General features: G+C 42.2%; 1 protein-coding gene across 2 annotated transcripts; it reads right to left on the reverse strand.

Moving 5' to 3' along the window:
* Window positions 1-1,320: 1,320 nt before the first annotated feature.
* On the reverse strand, window positions 1,321-18,282 carry LOC103624600. Of its 2 annotated transcripts, XM_017725989.1 has the most exons (7): window positions 17,675-18,282; window positions 16,662-16,712; window positions 12,499-12,549; window positions 11,631-11,741; window positions 11,095-11,119; window positions 2,162-2,188; window positions 1,321-1,371 (listed from the first exon to the last, which is right to left on the reverse strand). In XM_017725989.1, exons 1-7 carry the CDS (start codon window positions 17,724-17,726, stop codon window positions 1,368-1,370), a joined length of 321 nt encoding a protein of 106 aa, XP_017581478.1. In that variant the 5' UTR covers window positions 17,727-18,282; the 3' UTR covers window positions 1,321-1,367. The 2 variants fall into 2 exon arrangements, with proteins under 2 accessions (XP_017581478.1, XP_008642117.2); XM_008643895.2 differs by lacking the exon at window positions 16,662-16,712 and having other exon boundaries at window positions 17,675-17,822.
* Window positions 18,283-19,826: the final 1,544 nt, after the last annotated feature.

A 19,826-nucleotide genomic window follows, 5' to 3' on the forward strand; every position in this document is an offset into this window, starting at 1 on the left:
CTGAAATGGGCTACGGGAGGGGGACCAGCATCGCATTCCCCAAGCATCCCTGCTGAGCTCTCAGGAAGCTACAGCCGGCTAAAATAAATCTAGAGATTACAACACAAAACATGTATTTCCTGAAATAAATGAGAAGCCTTGTTTTGTTTTAACCTCACATGAATGATTTTCCAGGTTGCTGAAATCATTATTTACTTACCTTGAAATATGGGTGTGACCATGAATTCTGCTGCTGAGTTATATTGCCACCTTTCTGATTACCTGGTATTTAACTGACTTTAGAAATCAATCATATACTTATCACAGACTAAATAGGCTCTATTAATAAACAGAGATAATCTATTTTATTTTCCCCATACATTTGCTTCATATACATGCTGTGGGGGATTGCAAGCCATTTTGGTACAGGTGATTGAAGTTAGCCTGCACTACAAACTCTTCCAGTAAACAATCAATCAGCCTTTCAACTAAAGAACAAAGAAAAGGATTGGTATTGGTAAGATTCCTGCCTGTGCACAAGAGACTTCTATTGATCCTCAGACCAGGTAACTGTTGATTGCAAAAGGGTTATTGATCTTTTGTACTTTGGTTTCTTATTGCATTGCTGTCATCTGTGAAAGGAAAGAAAAATCACAGGTTAACAATAATTCTCTGGCTTTGGTTTTACCTGGATTGTCCCAGGTAAAACATCATTGTAAAAACTGAGCTGGGAGATACTCAGATAAAAATAACAGGAATTCTAGAAAATTATTAATGGAGGTGCTGGAGTTACATTCATGAAGTTCCTTTCAGTTCACTTTTCTTTTACTAGATGTTTCTTTGTACCTTTGGAGGCATCTGTTTTTCCTAAGGGAATTAACAGAACAAACTCATGATTGTGGCTGTTTTGGTGAGTTCCAGATGCCCTTGTCACTGCCAGGTAGGAATCCACTGGCAGCAAGCCATACATTTTTGGGTAGCATCCCAGTGCTCCCTGTATTGCAGACACTGGACTATTGTCATTTGGGGTGCTTCCCAGTATTGGCTTGCCAGAGTGGGGAGCAGCTGAGCAGCCCCTGGATCCCTGCTGTGGCTGCATCTTCCCAGGAGTTTATTACTTCGAAATAAACAGAGATAATCTATTTTATTTTCCCCATACATTTGCTTCATATACATGCTGTGGGGGATTGCAAGCCATTTTGGTACAGGTGATTGAAGTTAGCCTGCACTACAAACTCTTCCAGTAAACAATCAATCAGCCTTTCAACTAAAGAACAAAGAAAAGGATTGGTATTGGTAAGAGACTTCTATTGATCCTCAGACCAGGTAACTGTTGATTGCAAAAGGGTTATTGATCTTTTGTACTTTGGTTTCTTATTGCATTGCTGTCATCTGTGAAAGGAAAGAAAAATCACAGGTTAACAATAATTCTCTGGCTTTGGTTTTACCTGGATTGTCCCAGGTAAAACATCATTGTAAAAACTGAGCTGGGAGATACTCAGATAAAAATAACAGGAATTCTAGAAAATTATTAATGGAGGTGCTGGAGTTACATTCATGAAGTTCCTTTCAGTTCACTTTTCTTTTACTAGATGTTTCTTTGTACCTTTGGAGGCATCTGTTTTTCCTAAGGGAATTAACAGAACAAACTCATGATTGTGGCTGTTTTGGTGAGTTCCAGATGCCCTTGTCACTGCCAGGTAGGAATCCACTGGCAGCAAGCCATACATTTTTGGGTAGCATCCCAGTGCTCCCTGTATTGCAGACACTGGACTATTGTCATTTGGGGTGCTTCCCAGTATTGGCTTGCCAGAGTGGGGAGCAGCTGAGCAGCCCCTGGATCCCTGCTGTGGCTGCATCTTCCCAGGAGTTTATTACTTCGAGTGCCTGCTGCTGTGGGGCAGCTGCCTAGGGCAGACAGCCTTGCAGTGTGCTTGGCCCTTACGTTGGGGTGCTCCAGGTAAACCACTGGGAAGCTGGAGGACAGCACAGTTAAATTACCCACCTGAGCCCATGCAGAGTGTCCAGGAGACCTGGGCTGTCACTAGGAGCTCAGGGTAACCCCACAGCCTTTATTCCTGTGTGACCTTTCCCTAGTTGCATGTGCCTTCACAGCTGGGTCTGCCCCGTACTGTCACTCCACCTCCCTGTGCCACCAGCACCCCCTTCCCCCAGAACATACCTGTTCTGGCTTGATCCCGTGTTTGACCTGCAAAGTATAGAGAGTGAGCTATTAACTGTGACTTTCAGAGCAATAATCAAAGATGAGAATTCAAATGAGTAACACGTTAGAGTTGGGGAAATGCAGGAACTTTGTTATCTTTTCTTCGCTGCTCTAAATCTTTTATTCAGTTTTACTCCATCTAGTGTCAGTGCTTGGAAATACGATCTTCTCTTGCAGCCCTCGACTTGTTTATTAAATCTCAAGACTCCACAGGGAAATGAACTTCATCGCAGTCCCACTCCTACAAAACTACTTAAGTATTTTCTGGTGTCTTTGCTAAAGAAAGATGTCACCGGAGATTTGGTGGGCAAGGACAATGCTTCACATAATTTGCCTCCATCTTTTTTCCTTCTCTGAGAGAAATTTTGTCACTCATGTCTTTTAGAATGCTCTGCCAAAATTTTCTGTTCCTGAGAAATTCACTGCCCTGTTAGGCTCTGTAAGATTCTGATTCTCATCCTTCTAGTCTGACTGAATACAGTCCATGGGAGACCATATTATGACAGATAGGCTGGAATCAGAGGGATTTTTTCTGTTCTGCTCCTTTTCCTCCCCTATTTCTTTCTGTGGTTTGGGGCTGGGGCGAGTCAGCACAACTCTGTAAGGTGGCAGTGCCTGCACTGTCCTGCAGCACAGTCACAGCTAAGTTCCCATTCTGCCTGCTTTGCCCAGCCCCTGGGACCTTCCAGGGCAGCCAGGGAAGGTGTCTGCTGGAATGCAAGGACAAAGGCTCACCTGTACCTGCCTGCTTGCCTGCAGCCTGGTGACCACACTGGATGTACCAGGGGATTGTCTCAGCTCTCCTTTGCCTGCACTGGTCTGGCACTTTGCAGACACAAGGAATTGCTTTTAGTGACACAGCTTTGACATTACCCAAGAGGTAGCAGTTATGCAACAATATTTTTCAGCTTGTTCCATTTTGTGGCAGCTCTTTCCAAGAAAGGAAAGGCATTTCAAAACATATTTAGGGACCTGATATAGGCTGTGCTTATGAAATCATCAAAAATTTCTTCACACAAAATAACAGACTTTGGCCTGTAAAGTGCTACACAAATTTCTGTCTGGATCTGTAGCCATTAAAAAAATTACAGTATTTTTCCCACTTCTAACAACAGAACAGGCCAGTGCAGTGATATGAGCTCACTGAGGTGAATCAGCAATGGATTAGGTTCAGGGATGCTCACTTGATCCCTTCCCCTGCCTGTGTCAGAGGAGAAGAAGCTGGCAAGGAACTGCTAGGAAGCAGTTACTAAGTGATTGCCTAGATGGTCTAATACTGCGTAACTCAATTCTCTCCATATAAAAAGAGCAAACAAGAGACTGGCTGGGAGGCCAGTGCTCTTCTCCATGTAGTCCAATGCAATCAGTAAGTCACCCCAAGATAGTGGCTGTCTTGCTGATGCTCTCACACAATCTTCCCACTGTTGACAGTGCCAGTTCCTGCAAGACAGGACAGTCCAGCCTTCCCTGGCACCTCAGTTGCAATATTTTACCAATTCCCTTGTGCCAGACATCCTTGAACAACCTGATACCTCTGAAAATTATTTTTATGTTCTACTGCGTTGATTTTTGGCAGGGCCGGTTCCCTGAGGCAGTGGAGAAGGGTGACTGCCTGAGCAGAACATACAGCTGTGCTGGGAAGGGGGGGAGGTGAAGCAGGCCTTTCTCTAGAGGTGGGACATCCTTTGCTCCCATGCTTTGCTCTCCTTCAGGGAGTCATGGAAGCTCATTCAAAGGAACCAGTTCACAAACACTTTAAAAAGTGTATTTCTGCCTACAAGGTTAGTTATTCTTCGTATCCCCAGCTTCTACCTCTCCTGGACCAGCACAAGCATTTCAATGCCTGTGTTGTAAATAAGATTTGGGAGTGGGCCAGGTGTTGTTTTAATACACACACATAGACACACACAAACCTAATTACTTTTCAGGCAGTGGTTTTCTGTGTTTTTCTTTTAGAAGACCATACAAATTTTCCATTGACTCTGTGAGCCTCTGCAAAGTGTCTTTAAACCCCATCTAAATCTATATGGAAAGCCTTTAAGCCCATAAACTTCCGTGAACTGCTGAGAAATACACCACGGATCCCCAAGCATTTGCAGCCTATGAGGCAGAAGTCAGGATCACTTTGTGGTACTCATTGATTTCTTTCAGCTTGCTGTTTGTTCTCTGACACCAAGCTGTAAAGTACACATGGAATATGGAGAGTGGATGGTTATAAGCAACAATCAGGAGAAAAACAAACAGCTGTGCTAATACAAGTTATTCAAGGCAGAACTCTTGGACAGTAAGAGATCAGGGAACTGAAATAAAGTGATGTGATACACTGTACACATGATCGTAAAAAAGGATCCGTAAATAACCTTATTTTCTGAAATGTCACTGACAAAAGCTCCTAGGACCTGAAATCAGTGATTCCTTTTTCATAAGTTTAGTGTGAACTTGTGTGCAGAAATTAAATGTGATACAGGAAAATCGGTGAGTTGGAATATGCAGGAGCTCTGATTTGATGCTCTTCTTGTCTGACTAACACCTGTGGCACTCTTGAGTCTCTTGCGTCAAGAGGCCTTGGTTTCTGTTGGTTTTAAGCTGTCCTTTAGCTATCATAGCAGCTTTCATTCCTACCTAATCCCATGTTGTCACTTCTCTGACTAGCCCTAGGCAACACAAAGCTATTCAGTCTGTTTGGCAGGCTGGTGCTGTCAGGGAGCAGGAGGTTATTTGCTTGGTGGCATTTCATATTTGAGTTACCCTAGGTGCCTGTTGACAGGGGTGAAGAGGGTACTCTTCCAGAAACATTTCTCCTTTTTTTTTTCCTATCCAGAGTTGCAGCAGCTCGAGGGGAGGGTAGAATTACTCGTTTATTGCTGGAATCATTTGCACCAGCAAGTTTGCCAGCAGCGACCACGATGGCTGTGGAAGGAATTGCCTGTGACAGGTGTCTGAATATTACCAGGAAAGCATTCTCCTGACTCAGCAGGTTTGGCACCAACTCTTACAATCAAATTATTGAGAGCTATTCAAGACTAGCCTCAAACAGTTGCGCAGAGGGGTAGGAAGGAGTAAGGATTCTTCCCTGTTTGGCAGCTGTGAAAAGGTCAACCACAAAGGCAGTCCCCAGACCCAAGAGGAGTACAGGCGCCCTGGGCCAGGTACCTTCCCAGGGAATGTGGAGGCTGGCCAGAGAGGAGCAAAAAATAGCCAGAAGTGTGGCTCTGCCCATCAGGCTGGTAGCTGACATCAGTGAGATATGCTGTATCCTGGAAACGGGTTTAATGAATTAATTTCACCCTAGCAGTTTGTGCCATATGTATGTGTGTAGTATATATTTATATATCTATCTATCTATATATCTCACTGTCTTTCAGGGTGTGTGTGCCTGTATACAAAGTATTCCCTCAATCCAGGAATGGTGCTAAGGGAGTTGAGAGCCTACAGAGTGTCTTAGTGCTGCTTTTTAAAGCCTGCTGTCTCCAGCATAGTGCAAAGCTTAATGTCCTTGATTTTGAAGTGTGTTATAAAAAGATTAATTTCATTTTATGGAAGGGGTAACCTGAGCCAGTGACTTGTCCAAGGTTGTTCAGAAGAACAAGTTCAGCTAGACAGGGCAGTGACAGAAGTAGGTAGAAATACCAATTTATTGCTCTAGTCACTGGCAACTATTGCCTCAACACAGAATGGGTATTGACATTTTGTTTATGTAAATGTGTATGTACAAGGAGTTGAGAGCCATTTCTGCTCAGATCATTTGCCCATTTTTAACATTTACACACACATGGATTTGTTTAGATCATCTCTACTCAAATTTATTTGCAATAGTGTGCATTATTATGGCATTTGTGAAGCTTTAAAATATTTTCCATTAAACTCAGTTCCTAGGATGCATGCTGAGGAAACCTAAAGCAGTGAATACAGCCTTCAGTCTATCAACCACCTCTTGGTTGGATTGCCAATCCCTACAGTGCTGAGTGAGGATTTGGGTCTATCCCAGTGTATCAAAGGGGCCAGACTCATCTTGTGCAGGTGGTATCTACTCAGTGAAGTTCAAATGCACTTCTGCCTAAGAGGACTGGAGCCCTCCAAGTTGTATTCCACTCCCATTCTCCTGACAGCTCTTCACTACTGGCTGTTGGCCATGGTGGCAATGTGAATAGACGCTCTGCAGTCAAAACAGACCACACAGGAATAATTTGTGACTGATTTTGCAAGGCTTATTTGCATCATTGAAGATCCAAACTCTGGTTTTCCTTCTATGTAAACCACTAACAATTTATGACAACTTTGTTGACCTGATGATTGAATTGTACATAGAATATGCTACTTGTCAGAATGAAAGACTTCGTGAAGGTCTGTTTTGGGGAAACAAGAGTGGCAAGTGAAAGAACAGCTTAGGGCATAACTGAGGGATGTTGAGAGAATCCATTCACCCGGAGGTGTCAAAGATTCTGCTGAATCTACGTGGCTGGTCTGCTACAGACCCAAGAAGATGAAACCGACTGCATAGTTTAAAAGGAATATTCCTGGGAGAGGAAAAGAAAAAATGGTTTGTTTTAGGAGAGTAAAGATAGAAGCAGGCGACTTGCTGCCAGGCTGTGGGCTGAACCTATAGTGGTACCTGTGAATAGCTGCCCCAGTATCTGAGTGGCTGCAATGCATTTCAGTGCCCAGCATCCTGGGCAACCTGTGTTCTCCATATGGACCTTTTTCCCTTGTGACCCACTCTTCCAGTGACACTCTCAGACAAGGCCAAAATCCCTTTTTTTTCAATTTGTATTTACTTACGGATTTTGATTTGTAAATTTTGGGACCATTTTCCAAAGGACTCCCACATGTGGCTTTCTCAAGTACCCACTCTAGCATCAAAACTATATCTCCAGTTAAGTTTATTTAAAGTTTATTTGTGAGCTCAGACTCTGGTGACTAGACAGATTGTGTCTCTCATTTGCAGGTGATGGGACTCATGTCTATGTTCTTGGCTTCCTAGTTGTTAAATGATGCATTCTTCAATTCAGTGTTATAGACCAAGTTGGACTATTTGGATCAGAAAGAGCTGTTCTCATCTCCAAAACAAGATGTTTTTCTTTCTATCTGACTTTAAACCTGTTTGAAGGATATGATATTTTTAGATCAGATCTTGTTCACTGTCCCTGCCTGTCAGGCTACAGACCTGAACATCACAAAATGCTAAGAGAAAGACTCTTGTTTCAGATGTTTAGGCTGCCACAGTTCTGATGGAAGAAACTGCAGCTCAACATTGAAACCTGCACATATGATTGCCCAAACCTAGTCTTTTCCATGCCATCCATCTCCAATGTTTATATTTTCAAAGTGGATGATTTCACCTCCTATGCAATGTATGGCACTGGTTTTAGAGACTTTTAGCACAGATTAGAGGCTTTCAAGGTGCACTAACATTCCAAGACCACCTCCACTCACCTAAAGAATTCTCAAAAGTTCTCAAAAGTATCCAGTGTTTCTCAAGCACAGCCTAGCAAAGGAGAGAGAAGTTGGTCCCTTAGAAGTCAAAAACACCTGGCAAGCAGCTCCCAAGCTCCTCCTCTCTTCCATCAAATGTCAGAAGAATTTGTGTATTGCATTTAAAACCTGATTTTCTACTGAATGATTTACATGGAGTCCTGTAGAACCCAGTGAGCTGCATGAGGAATTTTGTGTGCGCTGTTTCCCAGGACGTGTTGACAACAGATTAATTTGTGGCAGGTTTAAAAGATGTACTTTTTCCCTTTTAGTAAACATTCTCTGTCCCTCCACCCTTCTCCTTGTCTCTGTAGGTCTCTTTCTTTGTCTCCTGTCAGAATAAATCTAGGTGACATGCACTGTAGTTAACTCAAAATATTGCCAGCATTAAATGTGCCCAGACATTTTTATGAATACATTAAACTTGCATGAAAATTTTAGGCATTATAATTTACCAAGCTTACACCAAGATGGCATTTGATACTGACATGAGCTATTAATTAAAAAAGAGGACGTTAAATAATTGTCAGTTGACGTATAAATTGCTGTTTTGTTGGCTGACAGAATCTTGCCTCAAGCCTTTTTCTTCTCAAGCGTTAGTAAATATCCCATTGAGTTTAAGGGCAACCCATTGTGAATTGTTTAAATCTTAATGTTATGTACCTGACTAAATAAACTGGTAAATGCTATTAATTACTTCACAATGAGCTGTCATTATCATGTGGGTATAGAAACACTTTTTTTTTAGTATTTTGGAAATTATCAAGGGAGACACATCTGAATACTTCCTGTTCTTAGTGAAAATCTGTTCTTGGAATGGGTTGGTTAGGTTCAGTACCAGCTAACTGGGGTTCTGACCTAGAGGATGATAATCTGCATCAAGGCCTTCAGCTGGTACAAGGCTGAGCAACTCCATCAGCTATGAAAGTACAGTGCTGGGTGATGCTCACTCAGAGTATGTCCCAGCTAGGGAAATATTGAATGACTGATGGCATTTGTGGGAATAATGACGTGAAATTTAAAACAAAATTTGGCTAAAGGTGAATTTGTTTGAGTGTTCTATCAGTTGGATTAAGTATTTTTTTTTCCTGAACAAGCATTAATAGTCATCACTGGTCAAGCAGAAAATTAAGCTGTTTGCAGAAGATTTGCCAGTTCTCCTCTCCAATCCTGAAGAGATGGTCTCTCGATTAACACTGAGGGTTTCAGGTTGCCTGTCCCTGAGGGATTCAGGATGGCTATATGGTTGGTTGGAGAAAATCAGGTGATTTCAGATGATAGATTTCACTTTATCAGAGGGTTTTCCAGGACTAGCCACTGGTCTAAAAATTCCATGAATTACAAATCCATAGGGAACTGAAGCAGGTAGATAAAATCAACTTAGACCTAATTACCATATGCCTCTCTGGTGACCTGAATAAATCCTACTAAGGATTAGTTTATTAGGGGCATTTTTAAATGTTTGCTATGGCTCTGGTTGTATTTTTACTGCCAGAGGTTTCCTCAAGACCAGTAGAAGGCTATAGTGTTTCCACAGATTAACACCAGCATTATAGAATCCCCTAGTGACCCACCAGAGAATAATACATAGATGCCCTGAAGTGAATGAGAACAAAGATTTGCTGGTAAATTACAGACTACCACAGCAGAATTGAAAAGTACAGTGATTAAGAAGTGACAGTGGATTACTAGGTTTTTTCCTACTTAGCCATAAAAGTGTAGTCTTTAACATAAATAGTTTTACCCCAAAACATTGTGAAATTAGAGTTTCTCTCACTGGTCAGTGTCAGTGGCTCTAAGGCAAAATGTTTGTGTATTGTGTCACACTTCCAGCCTTAAGACCAGAATTTTGTCATGAAACTGGAAATTTCATTCTACCTTTTAGCAAATGCCTGTAGACTGGGATAAGGAAATACGAAAGAGGTCAATGTAAGGTCACCATTAAAGACATTAAATTTTGCTGCCACCACAAAGTCAGTCACTTCCCCTAGAAAGATCAGAGGATGATATAATAAATGTTCAGACTGTCTCTGAAGGAAAATATGGCACATAATAAACAGCAAAGGGAGCTAGAGAAGCCCAGTGTGGAACAGTTCATAGATCATACCATCTGCATTTCACCCAGGCAGTAAATCTACCACTGCCTTCCATGTTTCTTCTTGTCTTTGTCCCTGTCATCCCTTTATTCTCTTTTCTCTTGACTCTGGTCTTTGGCTTTTCTGTTCTGGCTTAGCTCTTTCTCATGACTTTCCTATTCATTGTTCTGTCTTTACTGTCCTGAAAGCAGCATAAAGTTTACCAAGTATTCTATGTTTGTTCTTCTGACCTTATCATAGTCCTAATCTATTTCAGGTTAATGCACAGGAATTGCCAGAGTCTTGTCAGAGAATGTGTGTTACTAGAAAGGAAACATTTTGTGCCAGTTACCACTGGGGGAGTGTCTCCCTGGGAAAATAACAAATCCTTCAGGACTGGGGCCCTTCTCTGTTGGGCACACAAAGCATTGAAGCCGTTGCTGCAGAGGGTGTCCTTGCTTTGATCTTTAATTCTGTGTTTACATATGCTGTGCTCTCTTTATGAGGAATGGCTGTGATAGGGACATCCTTCTATCCAGCTCTCTGAGAGAGGCCAAAAGCCATTTCTGAGATCATCGAGTACAGCTGTTGTCTTCACTTGATGAGAATGCTCATTAATTAATGTTTGGGGTTTTTTTAGTCACTTATAAAATGTCTCAAAGGAACACAAAAGAGTCACCATCTGTAGGTTACCATGAGCCAACAGACAACTTGCAGTCCAGAGTCTCTGCTCCTGTCCCCTTCTCCATTGCCTGCCCCTGGGGGAGATGCAGAGTGACCATTGCCTACGAAGGCTGGCCCTGCTCTTCTGCTGATGAACTGGTCAGGTGCTCAAACCCTAAAATGGCCTTACTGTTTTGGGTAAGGGGGAGGATGGTGAAGGGCAAAGAGGCATCCCTTCCAGCAGGGATGATCATTGCGTGACCTTGACTTGTAAGAGCCTGGAGTGAAGGGAGTTCTCAGAACTGAGATCCAGACACAGTAACCTTAGATGAAGCCATTTACCCAGAGTTTGCTGTTATTATACATAGAACAAACAAAACAAAACAAACAAAAAACCTAACAAACAAAAAAAAACCCCAAAAAACAAAAAAGCTTCATCACAAGTGTTTGAAGGGTTTTAATTTTAAAAACAATCTGTCTGCTGAGTTTTCTTGCATGTTTCTGAAATGTTAAAATGCTGTTAGAAGAAAATTCCTTTTTCCATGCAGATTCACTAGATATCCCAGTCCTCTAGAGCCTTATCATGTGTGTTATGTGCAATCATTCAAATGTGGGGAAGCATCATGCATAACGAGAGAGAAATTAAAAGTTGTGCATAAGAGAAAACATGATGACTCTTACCTTCTATCCATTTTGCCATCTGACTCTAAAGTGAGAAGAGGAAAATGTGATTAGTTAAAAACAAGGAACAGAGGGATGATAGGCCTCCACAGAATTTGTGAGGAGACAACTAGGAGTCCACAGTTACAGCTGGTAAAGATCCAGCCATCCTTTCTGAGGAAAAACTCTTTGATATTAGTTGTAGCATGCAACTTTCCTAAAGGCCTTCTTGATTCTAGCAGCTGGAATATCGCATGACAATTTTGTCAGAGCTGTATCTTAGCTAATACTTTGTCTGTTTTGAGTTTGGTTGTAGCATATCCCCAGGGTATCATGAGAAACAAGTTTGAGACTAAAGAGTAGAGTTGGTTATACTGAAATGTAAATCTGCAGTTCTAGGCAGTCCCGCAATTCAGACACTTCTAAAATAGTTCTTCTCAGGAAAACCAGAGCTGTTGTACATACACAATTGCTAACACTGAAGCTCAGACCTGCTGTATCAGAAGATGAGGAGAGCTAGATCTATGGATAAGGGATTAGGAGTATGTTTTTCTTACCTTCAAAGACACTGTCAATCATTTTGGTTTTGGTCATGCAGATTACTACTGCTACAAAACTGATTGCTAGAACTGCTCCCAGAATAACTCCTATAATAACATATGTGTAATCTGCAAATATTGAAAACAAGTCAGTGAGTATACACCATTAAATAATAAATACATTCTTTGAGGTTCAGATGTGCCAAACTTTAAATGAATCCCTAAACAGAAAATGCTGAGCCAGACTAGGTATCTGAGAAGAGTCTGAGTCTATTCTTTCAAACCCCAGCATACCATGAAGCCATGTGAACCTGTGGCTAAGGGGCTCGAGGATATTCTATGATAATGAACAGCTTCAGCTTCTGGTGTGTGCAGGTCTCAGCTGAGTTTTAGAGCTAGGGCTTTACTTTTCCCCCCAAAACCAAAATCCACCATCCCCACTCCTTTGCCACTCTGTATCCTTCCAAACTGTTACTCCTGCTTTCCATAGCTGCACATGCACATATCCACCTCCCAGTCCCTCACCTCCTGCCCTGCCCAGCTGTTCTGCCTCTGTAAGTCTTTGCTGCGAGGAAGCAGAATTTTTAAGTGTAAACTATGATCTGTGTTGTGATTTGGCATCACTGTGTGTACAGAAGGGTCCTCCTTCATCCATCAGGCAGGAGGGTGCCTGTGTTCAGGGTTTGAGTCCCATGCTCTGTCCTCCCTACACTTAATTTAAAGTGTCAGTCACATGACAGGACTCTGCAGCACTAGCCAACTACAGACTCAATCAGATGCTTATGTTCTACATATAAAAGGTATACAAAGTCTTCTAAGGATATTCAGTTGTGTTGTTTTGCCTCTAACTTCCTGTCTGGAAGTGAAAATCTCACCATAAACTCACCTATTTCCTCCTCTGGGTTTCCAGAAGCATATACCTTTGCTCTCCGAAAATCTGGAATGGAAATATTTTAGCCTGTTAGGACATTGAGCAGAATGCCATTTCTGGCTATTTCCAAGGGGATAGTTGATTCTAATAATTTTTAAGATAGAATACAAGGCTTCCTGCTGTAGTGAAGTGTTATCAGTCAAGTTAATGAGGGCATCCTAGAAATGTGGTCACACTGTGCCAGTTTTTGACCAGAAGAGAAAATACAATTCTAGAATTTTATGTTGCCTTAGCACTGTTTCCATTCCATGGTTTTGTCACTGCAAGCCAGAGAGCTCTCTACAAGAGAAGCTGCTATAAATCAAAAGGAAGATTACAGATACACTAAGGCTAATAAGACATGCTAATAGGTGAGGATATGGCATAGCCCAACACCCCTTTAAAGAAAAACATGAATCCCAATCCTGCCTTGTAGTTCCAGTAGTCAGAATGTGATTCATTGCTGGCAGAGAAGACAGTCTTTTCCTCTTGCAAGCAAACTTTGTGGGCTGGAAGCAAACCTTTTCAGAGACTTCTATGCCAAGTACTCTGTTCATAAAAAGGACAACTCCTGGCTCTTCCCTTCTCCATAAAGCCACTGAGCCATGCTGCCTGATGCTCAGAGTGTGCCAGGCCCTCAGAATGGAGTGGCTTTGAAGAAAACAATTCATTCCCATATACTTTATGAAGGAAAAAATAATCAATATTAAAAAAAAAAAAAAGAGAAAAAGGAAAGGTCCTGTTTAGTGTCAATGTTGCATGATTATAGGAAATTGTTAAAAATGTACGCTCAATTTTTTTTTTTTTTCAGTGCAAGGATATTTCCACCAAAGCCTTCTCAAGTAGCTCCAAATGATGTAACTGCTGTGTAGCTGCATGAGGTGCCTGGACCATGAGAAGGCTTTGAAGGCAGATATGACTCCTGCATGCTGCTAAACTCCTGTCCCCTGCACATGCTTCAGGCAGAACATGAAGGCACTGCTTTTTGGCCAGAGTGGCAGTACAGGTGAGAATACAGCTGCTTTTCATCAACATCAACATCATCTTTTCACTGGCATTCCCCACCATAGCAGGGAACTGGGAGGGAGTATTGTCTGGCTGAAACCCAAGTAGAATTTTAATGTCTTAAGTGCACTCAGTTTTACTACTGCTAAGGTGTCCAACATTGCAAGTCCCAGCTCCTCTCGTCCACTTTTTGCGGAAAAAAAATTTATTTTCTTGAGGTATGGGGGGGGTCTGGGTTTTCATTTGTTTTCCAGTAAAATGAATGCTAGAAACATGACTGCTTTTTAACTTGAAGCATAGTCCTTATGTTCCAAAACAAGGCATTTTGGTATCTTTACAGAAATACATCTTGTGTCTGCTTTTCAGACTACTAAAACCCTTGAGCTGAGTGTGGGCCCTGGGGCTTCCAGGGTTATGTCAAAAAAATCTGATATATTGAGTGGCTTACAACAGATCTGTTTTTATTTCCTGGTCTTAATCACATTTCTATTCCCAAATTTTAATAAATTACAAATCAAGCTTCAAAAATCTGGAGAAGAGCTTTAAAAAATCTTGAGTTTCAGAGCAAATGTATTTTGGGAACTATAATTCAGAGCTGAAACTCCTTTTTTTTTTTTTTTTTTTGCCAAACTTTTCTTCGTAATGAAAACGTCTGGAAACTTATTTTATACAAGCAGAAAGGTTTTCTCTCCAAAACCTCCATGACACTCAGAGAAGGAGTTGTAACAGGTAGAAATCTATGCTTATACTGGCTATACTAAATGACCAAAATCAAAGTTATAAAGATAAGGAAATTCAAAGAGAAAAAGAAGGTCTAAGGCTACACAGTGGGCATAAAAAGCATAGCTTCTGTTTTTCCGTATTAAAAACCAGTCTCTTTGCTCTCGCCTGTGATTTTATTTCATTATAAATTTTATAAAAACACCTTTCTTCCATCCCCTTAATTATTCCTTGTGCCCATATGAAGAATGTTTTAAATTCAAACATAATAAAAGTGATATTGTATTACTTTTATTATCCTAATGATCATAATACATAGACCTTAATGTATGCTTTCTAATGGAATTAAACCAGTGTCAGATTATGTATTTTATGGCAGAAATAATATTTTACATGGAATATTTTATGTAGGTCAGTTTAATACATTGAGATTAAGTTATTAGTTTCTTTTTAAAAAGGGAGGGAAATTTCTGAAAACCCACAAGAATAAAGAGAATATTTTCAATTCGTACTTTCAAAATGCTTTTAATTAAGGTTTAATATCGTTTACTGGATGCTGCTTAAATACTGTTTGCTTTCAAAGACAGTGTTAGGTGGATTCTCTTTGTTTCAGTTTTTTCCTGGGTGAAAAGAGGTGGATTAACTAACTCAAATACACATTTTTCTGTTTGATCTTATCTGCAATTTAGATCTTTCGGGGATGTACAAAAACCTTCCCATTTGGGGGGGTTAGAAATGATGCCTTAAACTCTGCAGTGCCCTCGTCCCAGTGCTGGATTTCTGACTCTCTCTGTAGAGGGTTTAGACTAACACATCTTGAATAAACCCTCTGGACTTGCAGAGTATTTGCTTATGTGTGGAAGAGCCTAGCGGATGAATTTGATACCCGCACTCGAGTGACTTGTGGATCATTTTTCAAAGCGCCTCGAAGCAAGTGACGGTGCTGTTTGCCCTTTGCGGTGTGCCCGGCTCGGCCCCAGCGTGCAGCTGCGGGGGAGATGTGCCCCCGGCTCTGGCAGCCCCAGCAGGCGGGGGAGATCCGCGGGCTGCGTCTCCACCGCCGGGGAACATCTTGGTGAGTGTGTTGTGGGCAATCTGGAGATGAGACTGCAGCCTGGATGGGTCCTGCGTTACACGTGGGGGAAGTGCAGAAAGAGGAACTGTGGAGCTGCTGTGGGAGCCTGCGGGAGGAGCCGGGGTTGCTGAGCTGTGCTGCAGCCAGGCACGCAGCGGGGAAGCTCTCACTGCCGGCTGCAAACACAGTGCTCTGCCACTGCGGTTACCCACTGCAAGGTAGAGCTGCTGAGCAAGTGATGGACCCGCAGATAAATACTCTGGGCTGGGAGCCTCTAGTGTGTGATCCCGGTGTAGCTCTGGGCAGGCTTAGCGCTCGCCAGACGTGCTGCACGCAGAGCTGAGCCAAGCAGAGAACAGATTCTGAGCCACGCCGGTGTCCCTGTGCGCTCTGCGCCACAGCGGTGCCTTGCCCAGAGGTCAGCGCAGCGAGGAAAATGGTGCAGAATGCAATTTGGGCATGAGATCAGGGAGCAGGAAGAGCTCCCTTTCCCCACCGGATTAGGTGTTGTAAGCCACTCCTAGCCATAAGTTGCAGTGATAAACAGCAACGTGTGCCTCGTTCTTCACAGTGCACAGCACTTGCCTTAGTCCCTTTGCTTGCTGCCTCCTGCTTCCACGTAACTTTCTTCTCCCTTCCTCCAACAACTCATATTTCTCCTCATTGCAGCAGACAATGGCATTGCAGCAGCCAGAAGCTCAGTGCCATTCATAATTGAGACAGCAAATAGGAAAGGAAGCAAATATCTGGGAAACCTAGAGGCAGGGTAGAAAAAAGGGATGGCTCACAGGGGATATCTGAGCAACTCCAGAGTCAAGTAAGGAATGCCCATGACAACAAAGAGGTTACAGGCAATTATCCTGCTGGAAGCCACTCCTGAAAACCAACATATAAAAATGGAAGTATTTTAGCTGGTATTTAGTGTAGCAAAACTTCCAGCCATGTGTAAATTTCTTAATATAGGTGCTGTTGGCATCCAAGCAAATGAGTCCTTTCACTGGAATTCAGAGGCAAAATCCTTCACTCTAGTAATAGATGAGCACAGGAGTAACTCTGACATGGAGACAGGAATTGTTTGAGCTCTAGTCTGTTCCACGTACGGCTCCATCCATTGCATATAGCTTGCCTGTACCTTTCCATGTGAACACCTGCAGGCATTTTCTCTATTGCAAAACGCCTTTTGCTGTTAAACGTGTCTTGCTGCTCCTGGGTCTGCATCTCTTTGCTCTAAGCAAATGCTACTGCACTAATGGGACTTGTGCCGTTTGATTGCTGAGCCATAACCAGTCAGTCACTAGGGACCTGTCACAGCTGACTTCACATCTCTAAGAATAGTTACCTATATCCCATGTGGTGGACAGTCTCCACTCCTCTGGAGTCTTGGAAGTGCCTGTAGAAAGGTGCAGAGGGCTTGAAGGGCCAACAAAAAAAGACAGTGAGAGCAACAAATTCCTGTGTGCACCCTGAGAATGGGTACCTGCAGGGTAGAGCACTGCTGTAGATCTGTGGACAGCTTTGCAGAAGGTGAGGCAGTAGTGGATATCCAGTGGATGCAAGCTGCAATAACTGTTCTGCATGTCTTGGGTGGGGCAAACTGCCCTTGTGGGATTCCCCAAATGTAGATGGTGATTTTCTGTGAATGTCTGCATGAAGCAGGGTAGTATGGGAGGAGCTCATTAGGTAAAAGCTGAGGCTTTTGCCACCAGAGGGTGGTGCCTGCCCCCTTACCAAACGTCCCGGGACGGCAGTAGCCCATGGAACTGCCGGCAGCTCCCTCATCCCCGTTAGCCCACACTGCCCAGTGTTAATATGAGCCCTGCTGAGGCTTCCTAGCCATGAGCCCCACTTCCTCCCTGCACAACGAGGAGATGAGTAAGAATGAAGGAAAAAACGGGTTGTGAGAAAGCCCTGCTTTGGGCCAGCAGGGAGCATTAGAAACAGCGTGAGTCAGGAGCACGGAAGTCCAAAAAGGGAGAGTCGCAGAGTCCAAAAGCAGCTTGCAGTCAGCCTGCACACAGGTCAGCTTTTCCCTCACACTCTGCTGAAGTACTGTTTCCTGTACAGTGCCAAACCAGGTGCTCAGCAGCTCGGCCATCTCATCTGCACAGCTGCAGGCATTTAACTTCACGGTGTCTTCTGGATTGAGCACAACCGAGCCCTTTGCACCCAGAATAGGAAATGTGAGCTAGAAAACTCAGCAAAATACCCCTCTGGTTCAAAAAATGTTTCTTCTCCAAGAAACAAAGTTTTACACAAGATATGTACAATTAAGCTGGGGAATAAGTAAGCCCACCAAGCTCAGGAAAAAAAGCTCCCAAAAAGAATGGAAAACAAATAAGTTAGATCACTTACTTAAGAGAAGAAATGCTGTTGGAACTGATATCCAGCTTGTTAGTAAGGTCATTATGAAGTTGTGACAACGGAGTGGTTTCACCCAAGTTTTCCTGAGTTTTGCTGTTCTGCAGTGTCTTAAAAAAAAAAAAAAAAAAGCTGAAGCAGGTCACATGATCGTTGAGAAACTACAGTCACATCCTGAGTAGTTACATTTGCAAACAGAAGTGCCCTTTTTTGGGTTTAAGTTCAATATATAAGCAAACCTGAAAATGTTTTGTGGAGAAGGTAGACAGCCAACAGTCACAGCCTGGTTCAGCTGTTTTGCTCTCTAAGGGGCCTTTAAACACTAACAGTTCTTTTTACAAATTGAAAATGTCCTACCATGGTGAATTTGTTTCTGCTGAAACCTTCTAAATCTGCGGATAAGCAAGTGGATTTTCTGTCTTAGAAGAAGAACCTTCTGAGGCATTCTCTTTCAGTATTGCCAGCTTTCTTATGAACTCAACTTGAATGATATCCTAATGTTTTGAGAAGAGCACTTATTTGAATATTTCCCTTTCATAATCAGCTTTTTCAGGAGCAGAGGAGAAGCAGCTCACTATGGCTGCTAAGCCATTGCAAGCCAGTTCCCAGACAGTAACTTCTGACTAAGAAAAATATCTCGATGTTCCTGGCCTATTTTGCGGTGTGAAGCATTGGTACAACTGACTGTGGCAGATGTCATAGAAAGTATTTGTTACTGCTTTGACCTGCAGTGAGTGTTGGTGTGCACATACACCTGTGTGTTTGTAGTTCATTTTTGCTCTTTCACTACTCCTGGTTCTCTATGGGGTCAGAGTTGGAAACACCAAAACCAAGAAAACAAAAATCTCTGCACCAGCTGGATGGAAAATGTCAGGATGCTTGTAAGAAACCTTCAGTGGTTTTGTACCTCATATGTTTCATCTACAAATGATCCCATGCTTTAAGGTTCCTGAAAACCTGTTATTGAAGGAATAGCAGAAATGTCAACTCTCTTGTTTAGTTTTCGGGTTTGGTGTTTGCTTTTTTATTGGGTGGGGTGGTTTTGTTTTATTTTGCTTTGTTGCTTCTTATTTTGTTTTTGTTGCTTCTCCTGGCCCAAATCAGCAATCTCAAGTAGTTTCTATATTTCAAAGAAGGAGCTAAGCATCTGAGTATTTGGCTGAAATTGCTAAAGCTGTTTGCTTTATTCCATTGCTACTTTTCCACGAATGCTTCAAAGAGCTTAGCTGGGTGACTGCACACAGCTGACTGCTTAAGCTTCACTGTTCTTGTTCACGGCATACCTCCAGTGAGGAAAAGCACTGACCAGAATAAGCCAGGCTTAATATAATCCTGCTTTGTCGTAGGTTTGTTCTGATTCTTGACCAAACTGGGAAATGTGGTTTCAAGCACAGTCATCATTATCAGCCTTCTCTCTATCCTTCACCATCCAGCCACTGGGCAGGATATATATGTTTAATTAATTCTGCTTTTACCTTCGACCTGTAAATAGTGGGAGTAATGTCAGATTTATACGTTATATGAATAACAAGGATTTCTCAGGAGACCCTGTCTTGGTGAAAGAGGCTAACTGTAATTTTCAGCTGTGAGTAATTGTATATAATATAATCCTAAATGATTTTTCTTCTGTAATTTCATTAGAGTTTAGAAATTTAATTAGATTTTGAATCACTCTGAAATAAAGTAGCAAAACACCCAGAGACTAAGTGCAGTGGTTATTTTGTCCTCCGAGGCCAGAATTCTTGGTCTCAAATTGGCATGTGTTCATTAGGAGGAAGTTTGCAGAAGTTCTTGATATATTATTGTCTTTCAGAATGGACTCTGAATAGGTCTTTGGAGAGCATTAGAAGAGCACACAATTATTATACAGACTCTTTTTGAGGTTTAAGATCATCTGCCTTTCATATACTTAATAAAAATATGCCTCTAAAGTTGTTTAAGAAACTGTGGAGATAGGAAAGATGCTACTCCAGTGCCTCAGTGCTCTTCCTGGTTTATTAGCAACTCCAGTACCTGTGTATGATGATACAGAGAGGAGTTGTTTGCTTTACTTTAATGATTAGTAGGTTTATGGTTATTTTTATTGCTACACATATGAACTGTCATGGTGGCTGTAATTAGAGACACACTAAAATGCTGTTCCTTC

Source organism: Corvus brachyrhynchos, unplaced genomic scaffold (assembly GCF_000691975.1).
Source record: "Corvus brachyrhynchos isolate BGI_N302 unplaced genomic scaffold, ASM69197v1 scaffold61, whole genome shotgun sequence".
NCBI lineage: Eukaryota > Metazoa > Chordata > Aves > Passeriformes > Corvidae > Corvus > Corvus brachyrhynchos.